This window comes from Gorilla gorilla, chromosome 1, assembly GCF_029281585.2.
Source record: "Gorilla gorilla gorilla isolate KB3781 chromosome 1, NHGRI_mGorGor1-v2.1_pri, whole genome shotgun sequence".
NCBI lineage: Eukaryota > Metazoa > Chordata > Mammalia > Primates > Hominidae > Gorilla > Gorilla gorilla.
The window spans coordinates 122,265,297-122,287,463 of record NC_073224.2 but is presented as its reverse complement, the minus strand read 5'-3'; the positions used below and the strand labels follow the sequence as shown (position 1 = coordinate 122,287,463).

Here is a 22,167-nt window from a genome sequence, read left to right as displayed (position 1 = left end):
ACTCATTGGTACCTACTCAAGAGAAATCATGCACATGTATACCAGGAGACACGCAAAACAAGTTGATTGTAGACCTCTTCACAATAGCAAAACCCTGGAAACAGCCCAAGTGCCCATCAGTGAGAGAGTGAATGAAAAAAATCTATAGTTTTTATCTAGTATGAATACATGATATATACAGATTAAGTATGCCATATCCAAAATTCTTGGGACCAGAAGTGTTTCAGATTTCTGATTTGTTTGGATTTTGAAATATTTGTATTGTACTTACCAGTTGAACATCCCAAATCCCAAAAATCTGAAATGTTCCAGTGAGCATTTTTGTTTTAATTGTTATGTTGGCACTCAGAAAGTTTTGGATTTTGGAGCATTTCAGATTTTGTATTTTTGGATTTGGGATGCTCAACCTGTGATTGTCCAAATCAATCAACGACATTGAAATCCAGTGATACGGATGAATGTTAGCAATATGATAAGTCAAAAACGTAAGACCCAAGAGATCACATACAGCATGGTAAGCTTTTTTAAATAGTAAGAAACAAACAAAAAATAATGTCTTACATTGACTACATGTAGATGAATTTAAAACAATACAAAAAGGAAAGCAATAAATGATTAACCTGGAATTCCAGATAACGGTGGGAAGTAGCACATGGTTAGATGAAGGTTATTGTGAAAGTGCTAATTTTTGTTATAGTGGTAGATTTTAGGGTGCTTATTACTTCATTAAAGGTAAATAATTATATAACTAGTCTTCTAAGTGGACCATGCATATACCAGTTATGCGAGTGTTTTCAATTAAAGATGATGTATTCCATTTTGTACACCTGAGTTCCAGTTAAAAAAAATTTTTTTCAGAGTTCATTGAATATAGATAGATATAGAGATTGAGTGTCAGGAACTACCCTAGGAATTGGCTAGAAATGAGAGACAAATATGACATATTGTCTGTCTGGTGGTCTAATGTAATAGAAATAGCCTTTTCAATAAGTGTGTAAAATCTTGCACTGAACATGGTAGAAGTCTTTGGGGATACAAAGAAGGGAGCATTTGTTTCTACGACATATCTAGAATTTGCCTCCACTCTGCTCCTTCTCACCCCACCTCCTTCCCCACCACCAGTCCCCTTCTCAGCATACATATTTGATTGATAGAGTATTTAGACTTCTGGTTACCTGTCTCGTTCTTATTACAAAGTTAATTTTCTTCGTACTGTAATATGTCTGTCTCACATATGCAACCTTAAACTCAAGAGCCTTTTTTAATTCATCTCAGGCCCCAAAATACCTTACGTAATACTCATGTTTATTATTTCATTTAGCAAAGAATTTAGTACCTACTATGATGCAAACACTGCATTTATTCAATAAATCTTTGAAAAATGAGCCAATGGATACATGAACAGAGTATAGAAGTTAATAGGTATTAATTGAATCCTGTTATATGCTTTGTGCTAGATACTGTGGTGCCCATATGATGTAATATATATTTTGCTGTTTAGTCTCATTATAAACAATTAGAAAGTATATAATAGAATGATTTAAAAAACATAATAAACTCTATACTTTTATTCTTCACTGCCACATTTTTGATGTCATAATTTACATTTTTATATTATTTTTGTCTCTTAACAAATTATTGTTGCTATTATTTTTAATAGTTTTGTCTTTTAACCTTCATACTAAAGATATAAGACAGTATGTTAAGTGAAATAAGTCAAGCACAGAAAAACAAATATAGCATGATCTCACTTATATGTAGAACCTAAAAAAACTGAACTCAGAAAAACAGAGAATAAAGTGGTTATCAGGTGCTGGTGGTATTGGGGTGGGATTGGGGAGATGTTGGTCAAAGAATACAAAATTTCAGTTAGACGAGAGGAATAAGAGATTTATTATATAATACGGTGACTGTAGTTAATAAGAATGTGTTGTATACCCGAAAATTGATAAAAGAATACATTTTAACTGTTCTCACCAAAAAAAAAATGATAAATATGTGAGATAATGGATATGTTCATTAGCTTGATTCAGCCATTTTACAATGTATCTGTATATCAAAACATTACATACATTATTTGTCAAAGAAAATAATTTTTTAAGTAAAGGAATAGAATTTTGATTTAGTGTAAATAGGAAATGACTGTATGAAAATATGGAATAGTGCATATGATTTAGGGAGAACTACAATAAACATAGGCATTTTCTTGACTTTGAAATTATATTTTGAAACAAAATTAAAAGCTACTGTCTTTGACTTTTCAATTTGCATAGATTGGTAAATCACAAATTTGAGAAGGCAGTCTATAGAACTAATGCAGTAGCACTATGTTTTTCACAAGCAGTAACAATATCTGTGAAACTAACAGGCGTGTCACTTGTTGATTTCAGTCTGTATGTGACAGACTTCCCATTAAATATTTTCAGTTGTGCAATTGTACTTTATAGCTGAAAGATGTCTCTCCCATATGAACACCATTTTGCAGGTGAGGAAACTGAATTCCATAAAGGTAAATGACTTTAGTAAGTTTGCACCGAAAGCAGTAGGATTAGAAGCCAAATCTCCCCTCTCCTAGTTATGCTTTTTGTTGTTGTTGTTACTGGATATTGCCATATGTGATCTAGACACTTCAGAGTTGCTTTTCCTACATTTAGGTGTCTTGAAAGCGTTTTCACAATCAAGTAAGTGGCACTTTTAATTTCAAGAAATTAGTATGATATAGTAGAAAAAGCACTGACCTTTCCGGAAATCTAGAGACCTGAGTGCAACTTCAAATTCAACTCTACTATTTAATAGGCTGGGAAGTCTGAGATGAACTTGACCATTAATCTTTTGCATGTCATTTCCATCTGCAAGATCTTTAATGTCTCTTCCAGCTTTAACATCCTCTTAGCCAAAGCCAAACTGCAGTCCATATGATCTGGTCTGTGGGATATCACTACAACTAGTTTGACTAACTGATGATTACGTATTCCAGGACTTCCCAGATAAATTTACCCAACTCCTTTGTGATCCCACATAACATGTACAGCACTTGCCTGTTTTTCCCCTGAAAAGTGAACTTCTTGAGGGAGGCAACCATGTCCTTTCATGATAGTATTCTCAGTAACTATCATAGAGTAAGCACTCAAATCCTTGTTGAGTGAGTGAGCATCTGTTTTGAAACTCTGCCATTGCTTTAGACTTTCTCTATGCATGTTTTTAGTAAAGGAAAACAATGGTATTTTAAAACAAGATTAGTTTGAATACTTGATATCTTAGCCATTTACCTGTACAATCTTCATTTGATTATAAGGATTTTTAAAATAATGAACACCTTCCTTTCTCAATAATTCATTTGTGTTTATTTTATCAATAACATGTAGTAGCGATTCTACATGGCTTAATGCTTCTTTAACTCCTTCCCTATTATAATGAAATATATACTTGAAAATTTTTAGGGTCAGGGAAAGGTATTAAAAATTGGTCCCATTTGTAAATTTAATTTCCAAAGGTTTATTATAATGATTATATCATTTATTTCCCTAGTTATAATCGCTGGTTATGTCAAGCAAGATCTGAGGATCTGTCTGATATTGCTTCTCTAAAAGCCTTATACCAAACAGGTGAGCTTAAATATATGGTAACTTATTCTTTCACTAATTAAGAGCCCTACCAAGCATGCTATTTGAGAATTCATTTTTCTCTGATTTCATTTATTGTATCTATGAACAAAATGGTTTTATACTAATGAAGATAGTTTTGCCTGTCATCAAGATCTTAAAAATAACATCCCAATCTATAAAATTTTCAACTTATAGTTCTGCACTGGCCAACTTTATTTCATGCTAGTGTCCCTTTTAAAAAATGTTTCTGCTTTTAAAAGTACCATATGCTTGCTACTACAAAATTCAAACCTTACGTAAATATATGATGGAGAGAGTGAAAGTTCCCAGATTCCCACTCTTTCTGCATTGTATTTGTTTTACAGATGGTACTTTTTAGTAATTTTCAGATTTGAGTGCTATTTAGTTTTTCCTGGATCAAAGTTGTAGTGAGCTTAAGCAAAAAGCTGTTTATAAAAAGTTTTTGGGGGCTGGGCATGGTGGCTCATATCTGTAATCGCAGCACTTTGGGAGGTGGAGACAGGAGGATCATTTGAGACCAGGAGTTCAATACCAGACTGGGCAACGTGGTGAGACCCCATCTCTACAAAATAATGAAAAAATTAGCCGGATGTGGTGGTGCATGCCTGTAGTCCCAGCTGCTTTGGAGGCTGAGATGCGAGGATTGCTTGAGCCCAGGAGTTGGAGATGGAGGCTGCAGTAAGCTATGATCACACCACTGTACTCCAGCCTGGGGACAGAGCAAGATCCTGTCTCTAGAAAATAATAAAATATTTTAAAAGATCTTTGGCTGTTTGTTCTTGATTTAAAATCTTTAAGAGGTCTTCTCTTAAAAGGGCAGTGATCAAAACCCTCATGAAGCTTTAAAAAATAGGTGTTGTTATCTGCAGAGTAGAAAAGAAATTGGAAGATGAAATTCGAGCAACTTATACTTCCTTGTTTTCAATCTTTTAAATTCACGTAGAATATTTTATAAAGTCAGAGCCCAAGACAAATAATATTCTTGGAATGAAGTTTCTGGGTGCTGATGACATTTCCTGTTTATAGGTGTTGATAACTGTGGTCGAACAGTGATGGTGGTAGTTGGAAGAAACATTCCTGTAACATTAATAGATATGGACAAGGTAAGCCATAAAAAGGCTCTGTTTTACAAATAATGTTGATTGAAAAAATAAGTAGTATATGAATTTGGAATCAAGGCCTACAATATGAATCAAGGCTGAATTGTGTATCACTGACAGAGGAGCAGACCTGGTTCTATGAGTGGACCTGTATCATTTCAGTTCGATTAGGGGTTTGATTTTTCTCTGTCCAAGAAATAAAAAATACTGGAATACAGTAATGTGATCTCCAAAACCACAACTGCTTTGTTTTGGATATGATGTAACTAGTAAGTGGTTGGAATCATTCTGTATTATAATTGTGTAATCAAATTCTTTTTTGAAAAAAGAAAAATTAATGTTTGAGTATCTATTAGAAGAGAAAAAAACAGAAATGTAGTTTACCCAAGATAGCATAATTCTATAATCCTTTCATTTGGAGGCAAAGAACAGAAATAGATGATTCATAAAAGAAAAATGGTTATAACTGGTAGATAAAAATAAGAAAATATTCAATGTGATTAGTAGTCCAAAAAAGGTGAATTAAAATGAGATGCCTTAACTCTTAAATAATTATTGTCATCAAAGATGAAACTATAAAAGTGATCACACCCATTGATCTATTAATTTCATTTCTGAAAACTTACACTAAGGAAACAATCCAAAGTGTGGAAGTAGCTATAGGCCCTGACACTATTCAAATCAGAATACTCATACAAGGGACAATTGAACCCACAAAATAATTATGTAGAGAATCCTAGCACATCAGTTTTGTTAGGAACTGACTTCAAAGGATGATAGCTTTAACTGATCAGTAATTATTAACCATAGTAAAAAAAAATTGTATACTTAAAAATGCAAAATTACACAGAATTTAAGATAAACAAGTTGGACAAAAGCTGATAATTACTTCTGGCTAAGTCCTCAAACTCTTAGGCACTGTTGTTTGGGTAAAAAAAACTGTGAAAGCACTGAACCAGGCATATTATTCACAGGGTCATTTGTAGCAAAAAGTTAAAACTTAAATTCCTCACAGATAATTATGGTACATTCAAATAGGATATTCTGTGACCCTTATAAATTATGGTTACAGAGGCAAATACTGTAGAGAAATGTTTAGAATATAATAGGAGAACAGTGATACATTAATTTGTATCTACATTGACCTTCATTGGGTTTTTTGTTTGTTTTTAAGCACAAAAACAAGGAAAATATCTCAAGGAAAGGGATTTCATGGTTTGGGGGAGAATTTGTCTTTCACATTTTTTCGTCATATGTAGTGATATAGTTATATAGTGATAAAAACTTAAGAAGTTGAATTTGAAGCCGAAAAGGAGTATCCTAATTGCCCTGGGGTGGGGGGTGGAGAATGGACAGAAAGAAGATGAAGCAGCAATCTGGTAAGAGGATAAAAAAGAATAATAAACAATAATAAAAATATGCACACAGCCAGGTGTGGTAGTTCATGCCTATAATCCCAGCACTTTGGGAGACTGAGGCAGGCAGATCGCTTGAGCCCAGGAGTTCGAGACTAGCCTGGGCAACATGACGAAATCCTATCTCCTATCTATTTTGTACGAAAAATACAAAAATTAGCCAGGCATGGTGGCACATGCCTGTAGTCACACCTACTTGGGAAGCTGAGGCAGAAGGATCATTTGAGCCCAGGATGCAGAGGTTGCAAGATCTCCCAAACCAAGATCATGCCATTGCACTCCAGCCTGAGTGACGGAGAGCGACCCTGTCTCGAACAAACAGAACACACACACACACACACACACACACACACACACACACACACACGGAGGGAATAAACTGATGAAAATTATACCGTTAGTAAGTTTCTGTTTGTAATCATTTATGTTCTTAATAATCAGTGTGACCCTCATTTTCATAATAATGTGATTAATACAAATAAAACCATAAATCTTTGCATTTGATTTTGGTGTGTACTTGCATGGGGTTCTGGATATTCATGATGTATCATTTCCTGTAAAATATTGAGATAGATGGTGATAATAATAATTGTTACCAAAGCAAGTAATGAATGGAAAGATACTGTGTTTTCTTAATGCCCTTCTCTATCTGCTCTAGTAGCAGTTGGATCCTAGTCCATGTTAATCCAACCATGTTAATGTCAAGGACTCATCTGAAGAGGAATTGGAAAACACTTTGTTTTATAGTAATCCTTCAGTTGTTACCTCTTAGCTTTTTCTATGTGATTGTTTACAGCTAAACCACTGGGTCATACTGGCCCTGCCTATATTGTATCTCTGTTTTGTTTTTAGTGTTTCTCTTAAATTCATCATTTTTGTAATGGAATATTTCTATAACCGATCTGGGTCACATTAAATTTGAATCTTTCAGAGCTCTAGAAATGCTTCCCAACCTATTGCCATCTACTGATTAAACATGCTCTCAATGTCCTCCTTCAGATCAGCACTAAAGATCTAAAAAAATTAGCTCTCAACGTGAGTCATGTGAGGCATCACTCATTATATCTTTTTATAGTAATTCTTGGTTATGTGCATGCAGGCCATGAGTCTATTTCTGAGTAGAGACTGCAAAGACTTTGATTGAATTCAAGTGGAAACTTCAAAAATGATTAAAAGTATAGAAATTCTACTTCTAATGATTTCGATATCATTATCCTGGAGAGAGAAAACCTGGTAGTTGATCCAAGAACTTTTTCCGGTATATGAAGAATTGTTTTAGAGGATAGAGACTGATTGTTCTCCTCTATCACTTAGAATAAGACATAAAGGAATTGTACTGTGGCACTTATGAGAATTATTAAACACTGGCATGATTCACTTTCCTGGAGCTCTTTTTAAAGAGAATGGATATTCATCACTCTGAGTTATCCATTTATGATGACTAGGGCATAGAGTAGGTTAATTTTCTGTTTTGTTTTGTTTTGTTTTTTCTTGGTCTCTGAAATAGACTACTGTTCAAAATGATCTTCACCTTTATTCCCCTTTTTTCTTTTAGGCTCTCTTATATTTCATTCATGTAATGGATCACATTGCTGTGAAGGAGTATGTATTAGTGTATTTTCACACCCTGACCAGCGAATACAATCACCTGGACTCTGACTTCCTGAAGAAACTCTACGATGTTGTTGATGTCAAGTTAGTTATTTTTGCAAATTATGAAGGGGAAATAGTTTCTTTCTTTTCTAATATTAAGCAGTGGCAAACATTGCTTTGTATTCTGTGAAAGGATATTTCATGTAACAAAGACTTTTATCATACCTAGATTAGATATTTCAATCATAGGAGACCCTCCCTAACTGAAACTTATTTTGCATTAAAGTAACTTCATATGTAAACTTTTTACATTACCAATCTTTGTGTATAAAATAACAAAAATACTACCTTCTATTTATATGATGTATTATACTTATCAAAATACATTTATAAACATTATTTACTTTGATCCTTTAACCCAGGAGTTGGTTAGGAGAGATATTATCTGTGTTTGAAAGATGGAAGATACTGACATTCTGCAAGGTGAAGTATGTGCCCAAAGTCTCACAACAGTAAATGCAGAATTTGGACTTGAACCCAGGTTACTGACTTGGAGCTAGAAAATTATTTTCATTAAAGCATATTTCCCTTGAAATGATAATGGAAATTTTAACCAGAAAATACATGATACCCCAGTATAGCAAAGATGAAATGTAGTGTTTTACATTTTTTCTTATTTTTTTTTCTGAATAAAAAGTGGCACTCAACCCTCCTGTTAGCTGTTTTGTTATTTGTAGCATCACAATGTCTGTGTGGATTGCATTGAAAAGCCCATTTTACAGTTAGGGTACAAAGAAGGCAAGTTACCATAAATTTCCAGCTATCCTACTTCTCCCATTAAATCTCATCTTATTTAGGAATATTAAAGCTTTCATTACCCAATAGACACCTTTTTAGCTTACTCTGAATGTGGGTTGTATATATGTAGTTCTGCTTCTACCACTAACCAGTTCTTAAACGTGGAACAGGCCTCAACTGTGAAATAGTTTGTACTATTTCTCTGAAGTCCTTTCCAATTAACCTCACGTGACCCAATGCTGATTACTGAACTGTTGAAAAAATCTCAGGCACACGTAGAGAGGCCAGATGGAATAGTGGATAGGAGAATTAATCTGTAGTGGTATTGCCTGGGTTCAGTTCCTGGCTCTGCCACTTGATGGCTGGGTGACTTTGGGAGGGAAAAAATAGCTGCAATAATAGTACTGAGCTCATAGAATTGTTTTGAGAATTTAAGTAGAAGGCCTCTACAATTTCTGGGACACAGCAAATTCTGATATAATGTTGTTATAACAGATTGTTACAACAATCTGTTGTTGTAATATGACCATTGAAACTTTTAGTTTAAAATTTTGCTATAATTTTAAGTGGTTTAGCTGCTGTTTAACTCTGATCCCAGAGATTCTAGCATCATATTAAAAAATGACACACCATAAATTTATTTCTTAAATACAAATTTACTTAACTTTGTCCTGCCTATAGCAGCTGACAGAAGCACTTAATATCTCCTATAAAACAGATACTTTAAAAAATGGAATGTTCTCTGAATTGTTTTTGACATTCACCTAAAATTCAATCTGTAAATTATAGCTGCCTTTATTTTTCTCTGAATATATTTATATACTCAGGCAAATAGTTAATAGTCTATAATAGTAATTGGTTTTAGGCATGAACTTATACTGATTTTTTTTGTCATTTTATTTTTGGATCAGGTACAAGAGGAATTTGAAGGCTGTTTATTTTGTACATCCCACATTTCGTTCAAAGGTACAATATTTTTCTCTTTGGTTAAATCTAGAATTTATGTGCAGTACATGTCCAGAGTATTAAGATAATAGCTCAGCAACTTAATTGTTGCTGTCACCATTGTGACTGCTAATTTCCTGGTTTCTAAGTGATCTTGAGTTGTGGTCCTGATGTTTTGGTTGTATGTGACTCCAGCGCCTTTGTGGGCAACCCTTATAAGCCGTTAGCCCATCAGTCCCTGCCTGTTTTCGTGCTCTTTGTTCATCTGGGCCTCATTTATGCTGTTGTTACAGAATACACTTCCCTCCTCTGCCCATAGCTACCTCCTGTTTGACCTTCAGGTCTCAGCTGTACTTTCTGTAGAACTCCTTCCCGGACCAATCCTGCAGCTAGTAGCTGTTCTAGCATTGTAACCCCTTAAGATTCTGTAGTCTTATATCATTATGTTTTTATTTTAATTGCATGTTTAATTTTCTTCCTTATACATGAGCCAGCAAGATCCATGAGGGCTAGAATATAGCAGTCTTGCTCACAATTATATTCCCACTACCTAAGCCTACATCTTGACTTCATCAAGATATCTAGTCTCTTGGTCTTTTTACTTTCTGAAAATATCATCTTGCCTTTATTTTCTTCTCTATCAAGCTAAAAACTGACATTTCATCACTTCATCCACTCTTGTCAATGCCTAAATTAACCTATGACCTGTTACCCTTTCATCACACCTGCCCACCAAAACCTAAACTTGAAATCATCCATTGTACTGCTTTCTTCACTCAAAGAAACCATCAGTAAGGAGCTCTTTATCTTTACCTTCCCACTCCAAACCTACTTGCTAGCTGTTCTTATCATTGCCTCCTTTTTCTCTGTCACAAAAATGTGTTCCATCTTAATGAACACATTTCATTAATGTCCTTCTTAATGAAAGACAGTCCCTTTCCCTGTGCTGTGAATCCCATAGTAATGACATTAGCTTAAGTTTTCTGAGCACTTGCTATCTGCCAGTTCCTCCCATGAATTATCTTGCTTAAGCTTTGCAGTATACCTGTGAAATAGGTGGCAGTAGTTGTCCCACTATACAGGTAAGGGAATTGATGCTTAGAGAGATTAAGGAACCAAGATAACCAACAGTTAGTAGCAAAGGCTGGATTTGAATCTAGGCATTTTAATCCCAGACTGTAAACTACAGAGTGTATTTCCATTTCCTTAAGAAGCTCTCTTCAACAGTTAGTGTCTTTCTCCTCTCCCGCTTTGCTGGATCCAAATTATCTATCAACTTTTAAAAATGCTAAGATCTATTTTTCTCGCCTCCACTTTACAACCAAAATTGTTTAGTATAATCTTTGTTCTATGCTCACCATCTCCATTTCTCATGTACCTTTTAAATTACTCCAGTGTGGTTATCCTGCTGTGCCAGCCGAAGCTTTTCACACCAAAATCATCCATAATTTCTGGGTCACTAAATCTAATAGACACTTTTCTCTCTCTCTGTTACCTGCATTCCCTACAGCCTTAAACACAGTTGATCACTTCTCCTTGACACAGTTTGTCTTGGCTTCTTTGAAACTTACCTTGCCTGGTTTCTCTCCTACTTCTAGCTGCTGCTTCTCAGTCTCATTTGTCAGCCTCTCTCTCTCTTCTCATCTCTTTTTAGAGACGGGGTCTCAGTCTGTCACCCACACTGGAGTGCAGTGGTGTGATTATAGCTCTCTGTGACCTAGAACTCCTGGCCTCAAGGGGTCCTCCCACCTTGGCCTCCAGAATAGCTAGGACTGCAGACGTGCACCATCATGTCTGGCTAATTTTTTTTATTTTGTATTTTTATAGAGATGGGGTCTTGCTCTGTTGCCAAGGCTGGTCTCAAACTTTTGGCCTCAAGTAATCCTCCCATTTTGGCCTCCCAAAGTGCTGGGATTACTGGCATGAGCCACTGCACCTGACTTCCTGCTTGCATCCTTTGAGTGTTAGTGTTCCCGTGTTTCTCCACCCTCATCTTTAATTCTATACCTTTTTTATTCCCATTTCTTCAGTGACCCTCCAAAATATATGCAATCTTCAAACATATATCTGGGGAGGCAATAAAGCCTAATGTTTAGAACCATGGTTTCAAGATTCAGATTACCTGGGTTCTAATCCCAGCTCTACCAGTTATCAATTTATCATCTCAGGCAAGTAGTATAATTTCTGTTTGCTTTAATTTTTTCCCCTATAAAATGGAAATAATAATAGTACCTATCTTTTGGGGTTATTGAAAGATGAAATGAGTTAATACATGTAAAATACTTAAAACATTACCTGACATATAATAAGTGCTCAGTAAATGTACACTATCATCATCATTGTCATTATTATCATCATCATCATCATCATTATCATTCTTAGGCTTTAGACCTTGGTATTGAACTACTGGTTAGATATCTCTACTTAGGCGTCTTATAGGACCCTAAAGTTCAACATTTTTAAACAGAACTCCTCATGTACTCCTCTTCCACCTATTCCTGAACTACTGTTTGTGTTTTCTGTGTTAGCAAATGGGACTACTGCCTACCCAAGTGCCTAAGCCAGAAACCAGAGAGGCATTCTGGAGTACTTTCTGTACCTCATCTCCTAGCACATTGCATCAGTTCTGTGTGTTTACGATTGCTCAAATTTATGTCTGTGTCTTTATTCCCACTGCCTCTACATTAGTTCATCCCACTATCAGCTTTTACTTGAAATGACACAGCAGCCTCCTAATTAATTTTCATGTTGTCCTGCCTCCAATATTGCACTGCTCCAAGAACCTTCAGGCATGCCTTGTGAACAATTTTCTGATAATGTTATTATAAGAAGTCTGCAATATTTACTATAATGGTCCTTTTCAAAAAAGTTTGCTATTTCCTGCATACGTTACCTTCTTCTGTAAGTAAAATGGGGATAGCAACAATATCATACCTGCCTCATAGGACTATTGTATAGTATGTTGATAAACATGGACTAATTTGTGATTGCCAATTTAGATAGATAAACAGTAATTTTTAAATTCAAGCCATTACCTAGTTTATGTCAGTATTGTTTGGTATCAAGAATTTTTTATCCTTTTTTTGGGAACCAACAAATTTTGCAGACTAGCTTTTAGAGAGGGATTGCATGTTGTCAAGTGAAATGAGCAAAGATGGCACCACATCTACAAGTGATTCACTTTGATGGACTTTGAGAAAGAAACTCATGCCAAGCATCAACTGAAAATATATGAGTCCCAAATATTGGCACAAATTTTCTTTTCAGTCTCATTTGAAAAATTCACAGTGTGAGATTTGGAGATATTAACCATTTTCAGAAGACTGGAACACCAATTATTCTACCAAATAATGCAGTGGTTTTGACTACAACCCACAGTAAGAAGCATGTAGTACAGCACTAACACTACACGCATGGGAACTTACATACATGTAATGGAAACAAAAGCTTCATGAAACAAAACTCATTCTTCTTATAGTTTCTAGTCAGTGTTATCCTCATTTCTTCTTTTTAATGTTAATCAACTAAACTGATGATTGCACAATTCAGATTGTGCTTTGAAAAACACTAGTTATTTTAAGACTTTGAAATATAGTTTTTATCTACTATAAATTTTCCAAATTGTGTTTATGTTTCTAACTATGGCAACTAGCTTAAATTATTTTTTCTCTTCTATTAATCAGGTGTCAACATGGTTTTTTACCACCTTTTCTGTCTCAGGACTGAAGGACAAAATCCACCATGTGGACAGCCTCCACCAGCTGTTTTCTGCCATATCACCAGAACAGATCGACTTTCCTCCTTTTGTCCTTGAATATGATGCCAGGGTAAGAAGTACCAGAAGTTCTCCCTCACCTGGTATGGTATATTAACTGTTCTGTAGAGCAGCACTTACGAGCACAACATCCTGTCATTACCAGATATTAATGTAAATTAGTGAGTCTTAATAAACTTGGTAATATCATTTAACATACTTTCCCTATGATAACTTTAGGAAAAGGATTTGTCCCAAGAGAGGCATTTTCCCCAGATAAACATTTCAGTGGGAGATCTCTCTGCTGTGAGTTCAGAACCAATTTTCGTTTGTATTGTAAGTTTTCTACCATATTTAAAACAGATACCTCTGCCTAATTTTCTTAAGATTGAATGGCTTTCCATCTACACAGAGCCGGAAGAATTTATTGGTGATCACTTTTAGAATTAATTGCAAATCATGTGGCCTATCTCAGTAGTCTTTACCCTGCTAAAAGTTTCATTTATCTGAAAGGTTGTATAATGTTTTTAAGAGCATCATCTGATAATATTGTTGTTATTATTTATAGATGCGTTTATGGATCTGTTACATAAGCACTAGTCACAGGACTACTCGTGAATTTCATCAATTTATTCTATTGTGTTTATTCATGATATCACCTTAGTAATTTTTGGAAAAAAAAAGTAACACACTTGGCCAAAAGCTCATCAAGCTCATTGTTTAACTGTTGCTGATTGCGTATCTTTATATCGTGTGAACCAGGGGATAGATTTGAAAGTTATATTAAGTTTGAAATGAATTATTCTTCCCTAATTATTGTGCAGTGTTTATACAGCAAAATAAAAATTCTGCAACACAATTTCTCTCTAACATTTCTCTAACTTTAGCTATAATTTTTTTTCCCTTATGTGCAGAGTAAAGTGTATAATGTGATCTAATGGCTAATAAAATTTCATATTTGGCTGTTATACAGAGAGGATTTGTAATTGGAGCAGCTGGATCATAGATACAAAAATTGTTGAATATAGGAAAGAGAAAAGAGTACATTAGTTTGTATTTACTGCAGATTGCTGGAGTAGAAAATGATCTTAGTGTTTTTCCTTTGAACTCTACATCACTCATCTTAATGCTTAAAAAAATGGATAGCAGAAAATGTGAAAGGCACTAAGAAACATTTTTATACTCAAAATTTTGAATGACAATTCATAGCTAGTATCTGGATTTATCATTTATTTTCTGGGACAGAAATATATAAGTTGGGTGTTTGAGTAGGAAACTTAAAGGACTGTATTTTAAGCCAAAGCATTTTCTATATACTTAAGGGCCTATAAAGCAGGCTTTCATTAAATATTAAGTATAGCTCCACCACACTCAAGCTTGGTTTTGTTTTTTGTTTTGTTTGGTTGTGTATTTTGGCTGTTTTATTTTTGTATAAATACAAGCATAATGTAATTAATCAAAATTAAGTAGACTAATTTATAATCTAACACTTGGCTCATTGGATCATCTCTTTGTACCTATGCTAGAGCTTTCTAAAATTGAGATGTTAGATCAAAGAGAGGCATAAAAATGGGGAGGAAACAAAAGAGGGTTTCTTAGTCCATTTCTTTGTTGCTGTAAGGGAATACCTGAGGCTAAGTATAAAGAACAGATTTATTTGGTTCATGGTTCTGCAGGCTGTATGAGAAGCAGGGCACCAGCATCTGCTTCTGGTGAGGGACTCAGGCTGCTTCCACTCACGGCAGAAGGGGAAGGGAAACCAGTGTGTGCAGGAATCTCATGGTGGGAAGGGAGGCAAGAGAGAGGGAAGGGAGGTGCCAGGCTCTTTTTAACAACCAGCTTTCACAGGAACTAATAGAGCAAGGACTTACTTATTACCACAAGGACAGCACCAAGCGATTTATGAGAGATCTGCCCCACCCCATGACTCAAACACTTCAGATTAGACCCCACCTCCAACACTGGGGATCAGGTTTTAACATGAGGTTTAGAGGGTCAAATATCCAAAATGTAGCATTTTGCCCCTAGCCACCCAAACCCCATGTTCTTCCCTCATGCAAAATATAATCATTCCATCCCAGCAGTCCCCAAAAGTTTTACCTTGTTCCAGCACCAACTCAGAAATCCAAAGTCTCATCTGGAGACTCAAGGCAAGTTCCTCACAGCTGTAAATCTGTAAACTCAAAATCAAATTATTTGCTTCCCAGATATAATGGTTGTACAGGCACTGGGTAAACATTCCCATTCCAAAAGGGAGGAATAAGAGGAACAGGCCAACAGAAAGGGGTAACTGGCCCCTTATAAGTCCAAAACCTATCAGGGCAGACACTAAATCTTTAATCTCCAAAATAATCTCCTTTGGCTTTATGTTCTGCATACTGGGCACACTGGTACAAGGGGTAGGCTCCCAGGGCCTTGGGCACCCCCACCCCCATGGCTTTGCTGGTTGCCACCCACATGGCTTGCTCTCACAGGTTGAAGCTGAATGCCAGAGGTTTTTCCAGGCTGATTCTGGGTCTGGACGGGAGCAACCCAACCCTACAGCTCCACTAGGCAGTGCCCCAATGAGGACTGCCTGGAGGTGCTCCACCACTGGAGCAGACTGCTGTCTGGGAACCCAGGCTTTCTGATGTATCCTCTGAAATCTAGTTCCAAGCTGCCAAGCCTCCACCACTCTTGCATGCTGCATGCCTGCAGACTTAACACCACATGGAAGCCACCAAAGCTTACAGCTTGCACCCTCCAGAGCTGTTGCCTGAGCAGTACCTGGGACCCTTTGAGCCATCGCTGGAACCAGAGGGGCTGGGATGCAGAGAGCAGCATCCTGAAGTGTTAAAGCCTTGTCCCTCCCAAACCATTCTGTCTTCCTAGTCCTCTGGGTCTGTGATGCGAGGAGCTACCTCAAAGATATATCCTTGCTAATCTCTCTAGCAAGTGGTGGCTCCACAGCACCCCTAGATTCCTCTCTTGAAAATGTTTTTTCGTTCTCTACCACATGCCTAGGCTGAGTTTCTAAAATTTTATGTTCTGTGTCCTTTTTAATTATAAATTCCAACTTTATGTCATTCCTTTGCTCTCATATCTGGTTATAAGCTGTTAAAAGCAGCCACACCACTTCTTGAATGCTTTACTGCTTAGAAATTTCCTCCAGCAGATACCATAGGGTACCAGTATTGTTTGGCCTTCCATAAAACCCTAGGGGGTGGACACAGTGCAGCCAAGTTCTTTGCTAGGGTGTAACAAGGATGACCTTTGCTCTAATTGCTAAGTTCCCCATTTCCATCTGAGACCTTATCAGCATGGCCTTTACTGTCTGTATTTCTATCAGCATTTTGGTCACAACCACTTAACCAATCTCTAAGAAGTTTCAAACTTTCCCTAAGTCTTTCTGTTGTCTTCTGATCCTTGCAGACTCTTCTAGCCTCTGCCCATTACCCAGTTCCAAAGCTGCTTCCACATTTTCAGGTCTCTTTATAGCAACACCCCACCCCTCAGTACCAATTTTCTGCCTTCATCCATTTTTATGTTGCCATAAAGGAATACCTGAGGCTGGGTAATTTATGAAGAAAAGAGGTTTATTTGGCTCACATTTCTGCAGGCTGTACAAGAAGCATCACACCAGCATCTACTTCAGGTGAGGGACTCAGGCTGCTTCTACTCATGGTCGAAGGGTAAGGGGAACTGGTGGGTGTAGAGATCACATGGCAAAAGAGAAAGCAAGAGAGAGAAGGAAGGGGCATGCCAGGCCCTTTTTAACAACAAGCTTTCATAGGAACAAATAGAGTGAGAACTTATTACCACAAGGACAGCACCAAGACATTTATGAGGGATCTGCCCCATGACCCAAACACCTCCCACTAGGCCCTACTTCCAGCATAGGGATCAAATTTCAACATGAAGTTTGGAAGGTCAGATATTCAAACTATAGCAGAAGATATCAGGAGATGATGTGGAAGGGGCAGGCAGAGAGCACATTGCTGGATACAGTAACTTTACATATTAGTGCTGCAGGTCTTTGGCTTTGTAGTCAGAGAAGAGTGTTCTGCAAGGGAGAATTGCCATTACATTGCTGTTTAGACAATGACTGTAGAAACAGCACAGAGAATGACTAGAGAGGGAAGGGTAAGTCCGTGGGGGAAAAGATGAGGTCTAGTAGTAAAGGCTGGCGGAGAAACGAGACTATATTGTTAGGGCAGTGGTAGTGATAATGGCAGGGATTTGAAGATTTTAGAGATATTTAGAAATAGACATTTTAGGAAATAAAATTCACAGCATTTGGTGACTGAGTAGCCACTAAGGATGAAGCAGAAAGTAAGTTTCTGCTTTGGGAGACTTGGTGGATATGTTGCTACCACCACAGAGAAGCAATTTGGAGGAAAAGGATTGACAGATTAGGGGGAAAGGACAGGTACTGTGTTCAGTTTGTGACACAGTAGGTTTGAGGTGCCCCATCAGTCATTGAAATGGAGATACCAGTAGGTAGCTGCATGTTACCTTGTAAGGAAACATTTTCCTTTGTTAGGAAGAATTAAAACTATGATCAGAGAAAAGAAATGAGTATAGAGTTGGTTAATTTCATTATCATGTTCAAATTGTGCCTTGCATATAGAAGGTTCTTTATTTGGTTAAGGAGTGAAGTGGTTAGTATCTGTTTAAAAAAAAAAAAGAAACCCAAGTTTCAGTGGGCTTCTATTTTTCTGGGATTTATGTGACTCGGAATAGCAACATAAAATTTATAGGATTAAAAGGGACCTTTGAAGGTAATCAGAAGCTATTTTTTAATCTATCTAGGTAACAATGATACTGAGACCATTTCAGAAAGAGTTAGTTGGCATTCTTAAAAACACAGAGCAGAGAATATACAGTTTTTCCTGACAACAATTCTTTAAATTTCTATGATTGTTTCCAGAAATAGAAAAAATATTTGATTGCTCAGCAGTCTCTTGCCCAGTGTGAAATTAATAATGGAAATTCTATTTCATGGCATTAAGTATTGAACTTGCTCTTCTTAGTTTGTCATAATTTAATGTAGATGTGAAAAACTTAGAAAAAATTGGTAATAGAATAGAGAACTCCTAAAGACAGATAGTGAACTTTTCAGATGAAACTCAGAATAGATTCATCTCTTCAGGGCATGTTTCTGTAAGTATAGCTTCCATGCATATTGAAGATAAAGGATTTGGTCAGTGAAACATTTTTATAGGTATTTCTTTTTTATATAAAATTATTTTATTTAGTTTTTTAAGTTCTGAGGTACATGTGTAGGATGTGCAGGTTTGTTACATAGGTAAACATGTGCCATGGTGGTTTGCTGTACCTGTCGACCCATCACCTAGGTATTAAGCCCAGCATGCGTTAGCTTATTCCCCTAATGCTCTCCCCCCACCCTCCCCCAACAGGCCCCAGTAAGTGTTCCCCTCCCTGTGTCCATGTGTTCTCATTGTTCAGCTCCTACTTGTAAGTGAGAACATGCGGTGTTTGGGTTTCTGTTCCTGCATTAGTTTGCTGAGAATAATGGCTTCCAGCTTCATCTGTGTCTCTGCAAAGGACATGATCTCATTCCTTTTTATGGCTGCATAGTATTCCATGGCATATATGTACCATATTTTCTTTATCTAGTCTATCATTGATGGGCATTTGGGTTGATTCCATGTCTTTGCTATTGGGAATAGTGCTGCAGTAAACATACATGTGCATGTATCTTTATAATAGAATGGTTTATATTCCTTTGAGTATATACCTAGTAATGGGATTGCTGGGTCAAATGGTATTTCTGGTTCTAAATCTTTGAGGAATCACCACACTGTCTTCCACAGTGGTTGAACTAATTTACATTCCCACCAACAGTGTGAAAGCGTTCCTATTTCTCCGTACCGTCACCAGCATTTGTTGTTTCTTGACTTTTTAGTAATCGCCATTCTGACTGGCATACGATGGTATCTCATTGTGGTTTTGATTTGCATTTCTCTAATGATCAGTGATGTTGAGCTTTTTTTTAATATGTTTTTTGGCCATATATATGTCTTTTTTTGAGAAGTGTCTGTTCATATCCTTTGCCTGCTTTTTAATGGGATTGTTTTTTTCTTGTAAATTTGCATAAGTTCCTTGTGGATTCTGGATATTAGTCCTTTGTGAGATAGATAGATTGCAAAAATTTTCTCCCATTCTGTAGGTTGTCTGTTCAACTCTGATGATAATTTCGTTTGCTGTGCAGAAGCTCTTTAGTTAGATCCAATTTTTCAATTTTAAAAAAAGATTTTATTAAGGTTTTTCAAGTTTTTAGAAATGTAGCCTATCCTAGGATTTGTTTCTACCTATTTTTTTTAATTTTGTTTGATACATGGTTAGGTTTATAATTGGAATGTAAGTTTTCCTAGATGTCTTGTTTTCCTGGTTATGGCCCAAGATCAATTCTTGCTCCAAAGCGTTTGTGCTGAAGAATGGCAGAGGACCTGATTTATTTAGTCTCAAACAATTTCACTGCCTGCTATGTTCAAGACCCGGTAGGTTTAAAGCTCTATAGTAGCTATAATGTAAATGTACCATGAAGAAATGCTATTTTCTTCTACTTATTCTTCATTTCAAACTATTGTCTTATACTAGTGCTAAGCATTATCTGTTTGTGATTTGCTGAAAAGCAAATTCTTTGTCAAAGAAATACTTTCCTTAAAAATGAGAAAGCAATCTTAAGTCTCATAAATCTAATCCAGGATCCTTCTATCATAAACTTAACTGCCTTGATTTTTACTGAGATTAGCCAAAATCAGAGCCAAAAAATTTCCCCTTGCACTAATTTGTTACCCTTACATTGACATTAAAGGTTTGGCATTTAATTCTCCATCTTGATCTTGAACTAAATTTCCTGAGAACTGTAATTGTTACAAGCCTTGCCACTCAGGCATGTCATGAAGACTCACTTCTGCCAAAATAGTTATAGCTATTAAATTCTTCTGTGATAACTTTTTTGTTTTCCTAACTCTAAATTAAGATTTGGCACACAGTAAGACAACACAATCTAACAAAAAAGAATCTGGATGTTAGATTTAAGTAGATTTGAATTTAAATTCAGGCTGTGCTGGTTACCAACTAGGTAACTTTAGGCAACTTATGCAATCTGTGTGATACTCAGTTTCCTCTTCTGTAAAGTGAGGATGTTACCTACTTCATGGCATTATGTGAAGATTTAAAGGGATGACTTTAAAAGCACCTATAAATTGTCTGGCACATAAAATATTCAATAAGTGGTATTATTCTTAAAAAGTATTATGATCCTATTGCCTTTGTCTGTCTTATACTCTGAGTGATACTAGTTGAACTACCTAATGGCTGAGGGCCTGCTTAGTGCCAGACATGTGCTAGACATTTTATATCACTACCTCAATGACTGTAAATCCCTTTTTTTCACATTTCCAGTTAAATTGGTTCTGTTACTTAAATGTTCTCCTTTTTTCTTTCCACAGGAAAATGGGCCTTACTATACATCATATCCCCCATCACCAGATTTGTGACCTGCCATCCTTCAGTGCTTCTTGGTTCCCAGGATGCCACTTCCTCCACGAATAGCTACCTGTTGAAGTGATATTCATTGTTGCTGTACAGATCCAGAGAGCCTTTTGTCCCCACCTCTCTGGTATTTTTTTATTGACTGTATATTTTCTGGCACATAAGCAATCTAAAAATGGTAGGCCATTCTGAACTGCACACATTTTAAATTTGTATATTTATATAAAATGGAAATGTTCATTTTTAGATTGTTAATAGAAATTGGAGAGCAACTTTTGAGTATCTTTAGTTTCCTGAAGGACACCGAATTCTCCATTAGATAAACCACCAAGACTGTTCACATCATCTCTCTAACATTGCACGCTTCCTTTGTGTACTTAAGTGATTCTCGAAATATACAGAACCAATGTATGCTAACCAGATGCATTGTTTGCTTCAGATCCATGGTGTTAATACCATGTATATTTTATAAAGATAATTTGGCTGTGTTAAAAGAGAATTACCTGAGTCCAAGAATGTGGAAATGTATCTGACAAAAAACATCAAAATCATTAGCAAAACATAGGACTTAGAATGTTAATGTACAAGTTAAGACTAAAGTTTAAGGACTAAGGTTCCTTGGATTATATGATTTGTTAAGATTGCCGCAGTTCCGATCTCAACAGTGTCGGGGGAAACAAGAAGACTGTATCTTCAGCCTTTTTCCTATAATCATGGATGATTTGGTCTTATTCAAAAGGACCGCACATATTAGTACTCTTAAGAGCATCTTCCAAGACTCCAGCAGTGAGCATTTAGAGAGTGTGTTGTCTTCCAGAGTCATGAATGATTTTGTTTAGCTATCAGGTCTACTACCTCTAAGGACATTTCATAGCAGCATCTCTTGAGTTGCCTGCATCAGTGTGGAGGAAGTGTGTCACAGTGAACAAATCCAGGGAGCTGATAATTGGCAAAAGACCACTTTTACCACTCAGGCTCTATTTGTGCCTTAGCTTGCTTATGAGTAAAAATTAGAATTATGCTGCCTACCTCACAGAGGTATCATGAAGATAGCATTTAGAAAGGGCTTTGTTGTGGTGGGGTATCTTCAGTTAGTTTTTAAATGGGAATAAATATATATGAGGGAATGCTACACAGCACTCCTCTTGTCCTTGATACCATTTGAGTGATTTTTCTTTTTGTGTGGCAATACCTGTTAGTGTAAAATTCCAACCCTGATGACCTCCTTCCTCTTTTGTCCAGAATCTCTTCTGGCCTGCTCATCCCCTGATGCTATACTTCAATGAGAGGCATCTGTTGGCCATTTTAAACATTTCTTCTTGAATTAAGGTCAAACCATTATTATTCCCATCTGGGTAGCTTCGTACTTTTTTTGATTCCTACAGCCACCTCCCCACGGCCCCACCTTCCTCACCCCATCACGTACGTTGGCA

At 36.4% G+C, this 22,167-nt stretch overlaps 1 protein-coding gene across 2 annotated transcripts in view; it reads left to right on the top strand.

Moving 5' to 3' along the window:
- The window catches only part of GDAP2 (ganglioside induced differentiation associated protein 2), a 62,000-nt gene extending 40,111 nt beyond the window's left edge, over positions 1–21,889 (top strand). For both annotated transcript variants that reach the window (XM_031012852.3, XM_063695926.1), the window contains exons 9-14: positions 3,529–3,605; positions 4,653–4,729; positions 7,697–7,836; positions 9,444–9,498; positions 13,161–13,304; positions 20,692–21,889. In XM_031012852.3, the coding sequence (XP_030868712.1) occupies positions 3,529–3,605; positions 4,653–4,729; positions 7,697–7,836; positions 9,444–9,498; positions 13,161–13,304; positions 20,692–20,739 (541 nt within the window). In that variant the 3' untranslated portion in view covers positions 20,740–21,889. The remainder of the gene's footprint in view (positions 1–3,528; positions 3,606–4,652; positions 4,730–7,696; positions 7,837–9,443; positions 9,499–13,160; positions 13,305–20,691) is intronic.
- The last annotated feature ends 278 nt before the right edge of the window (positions 21,890–22,167 follow it).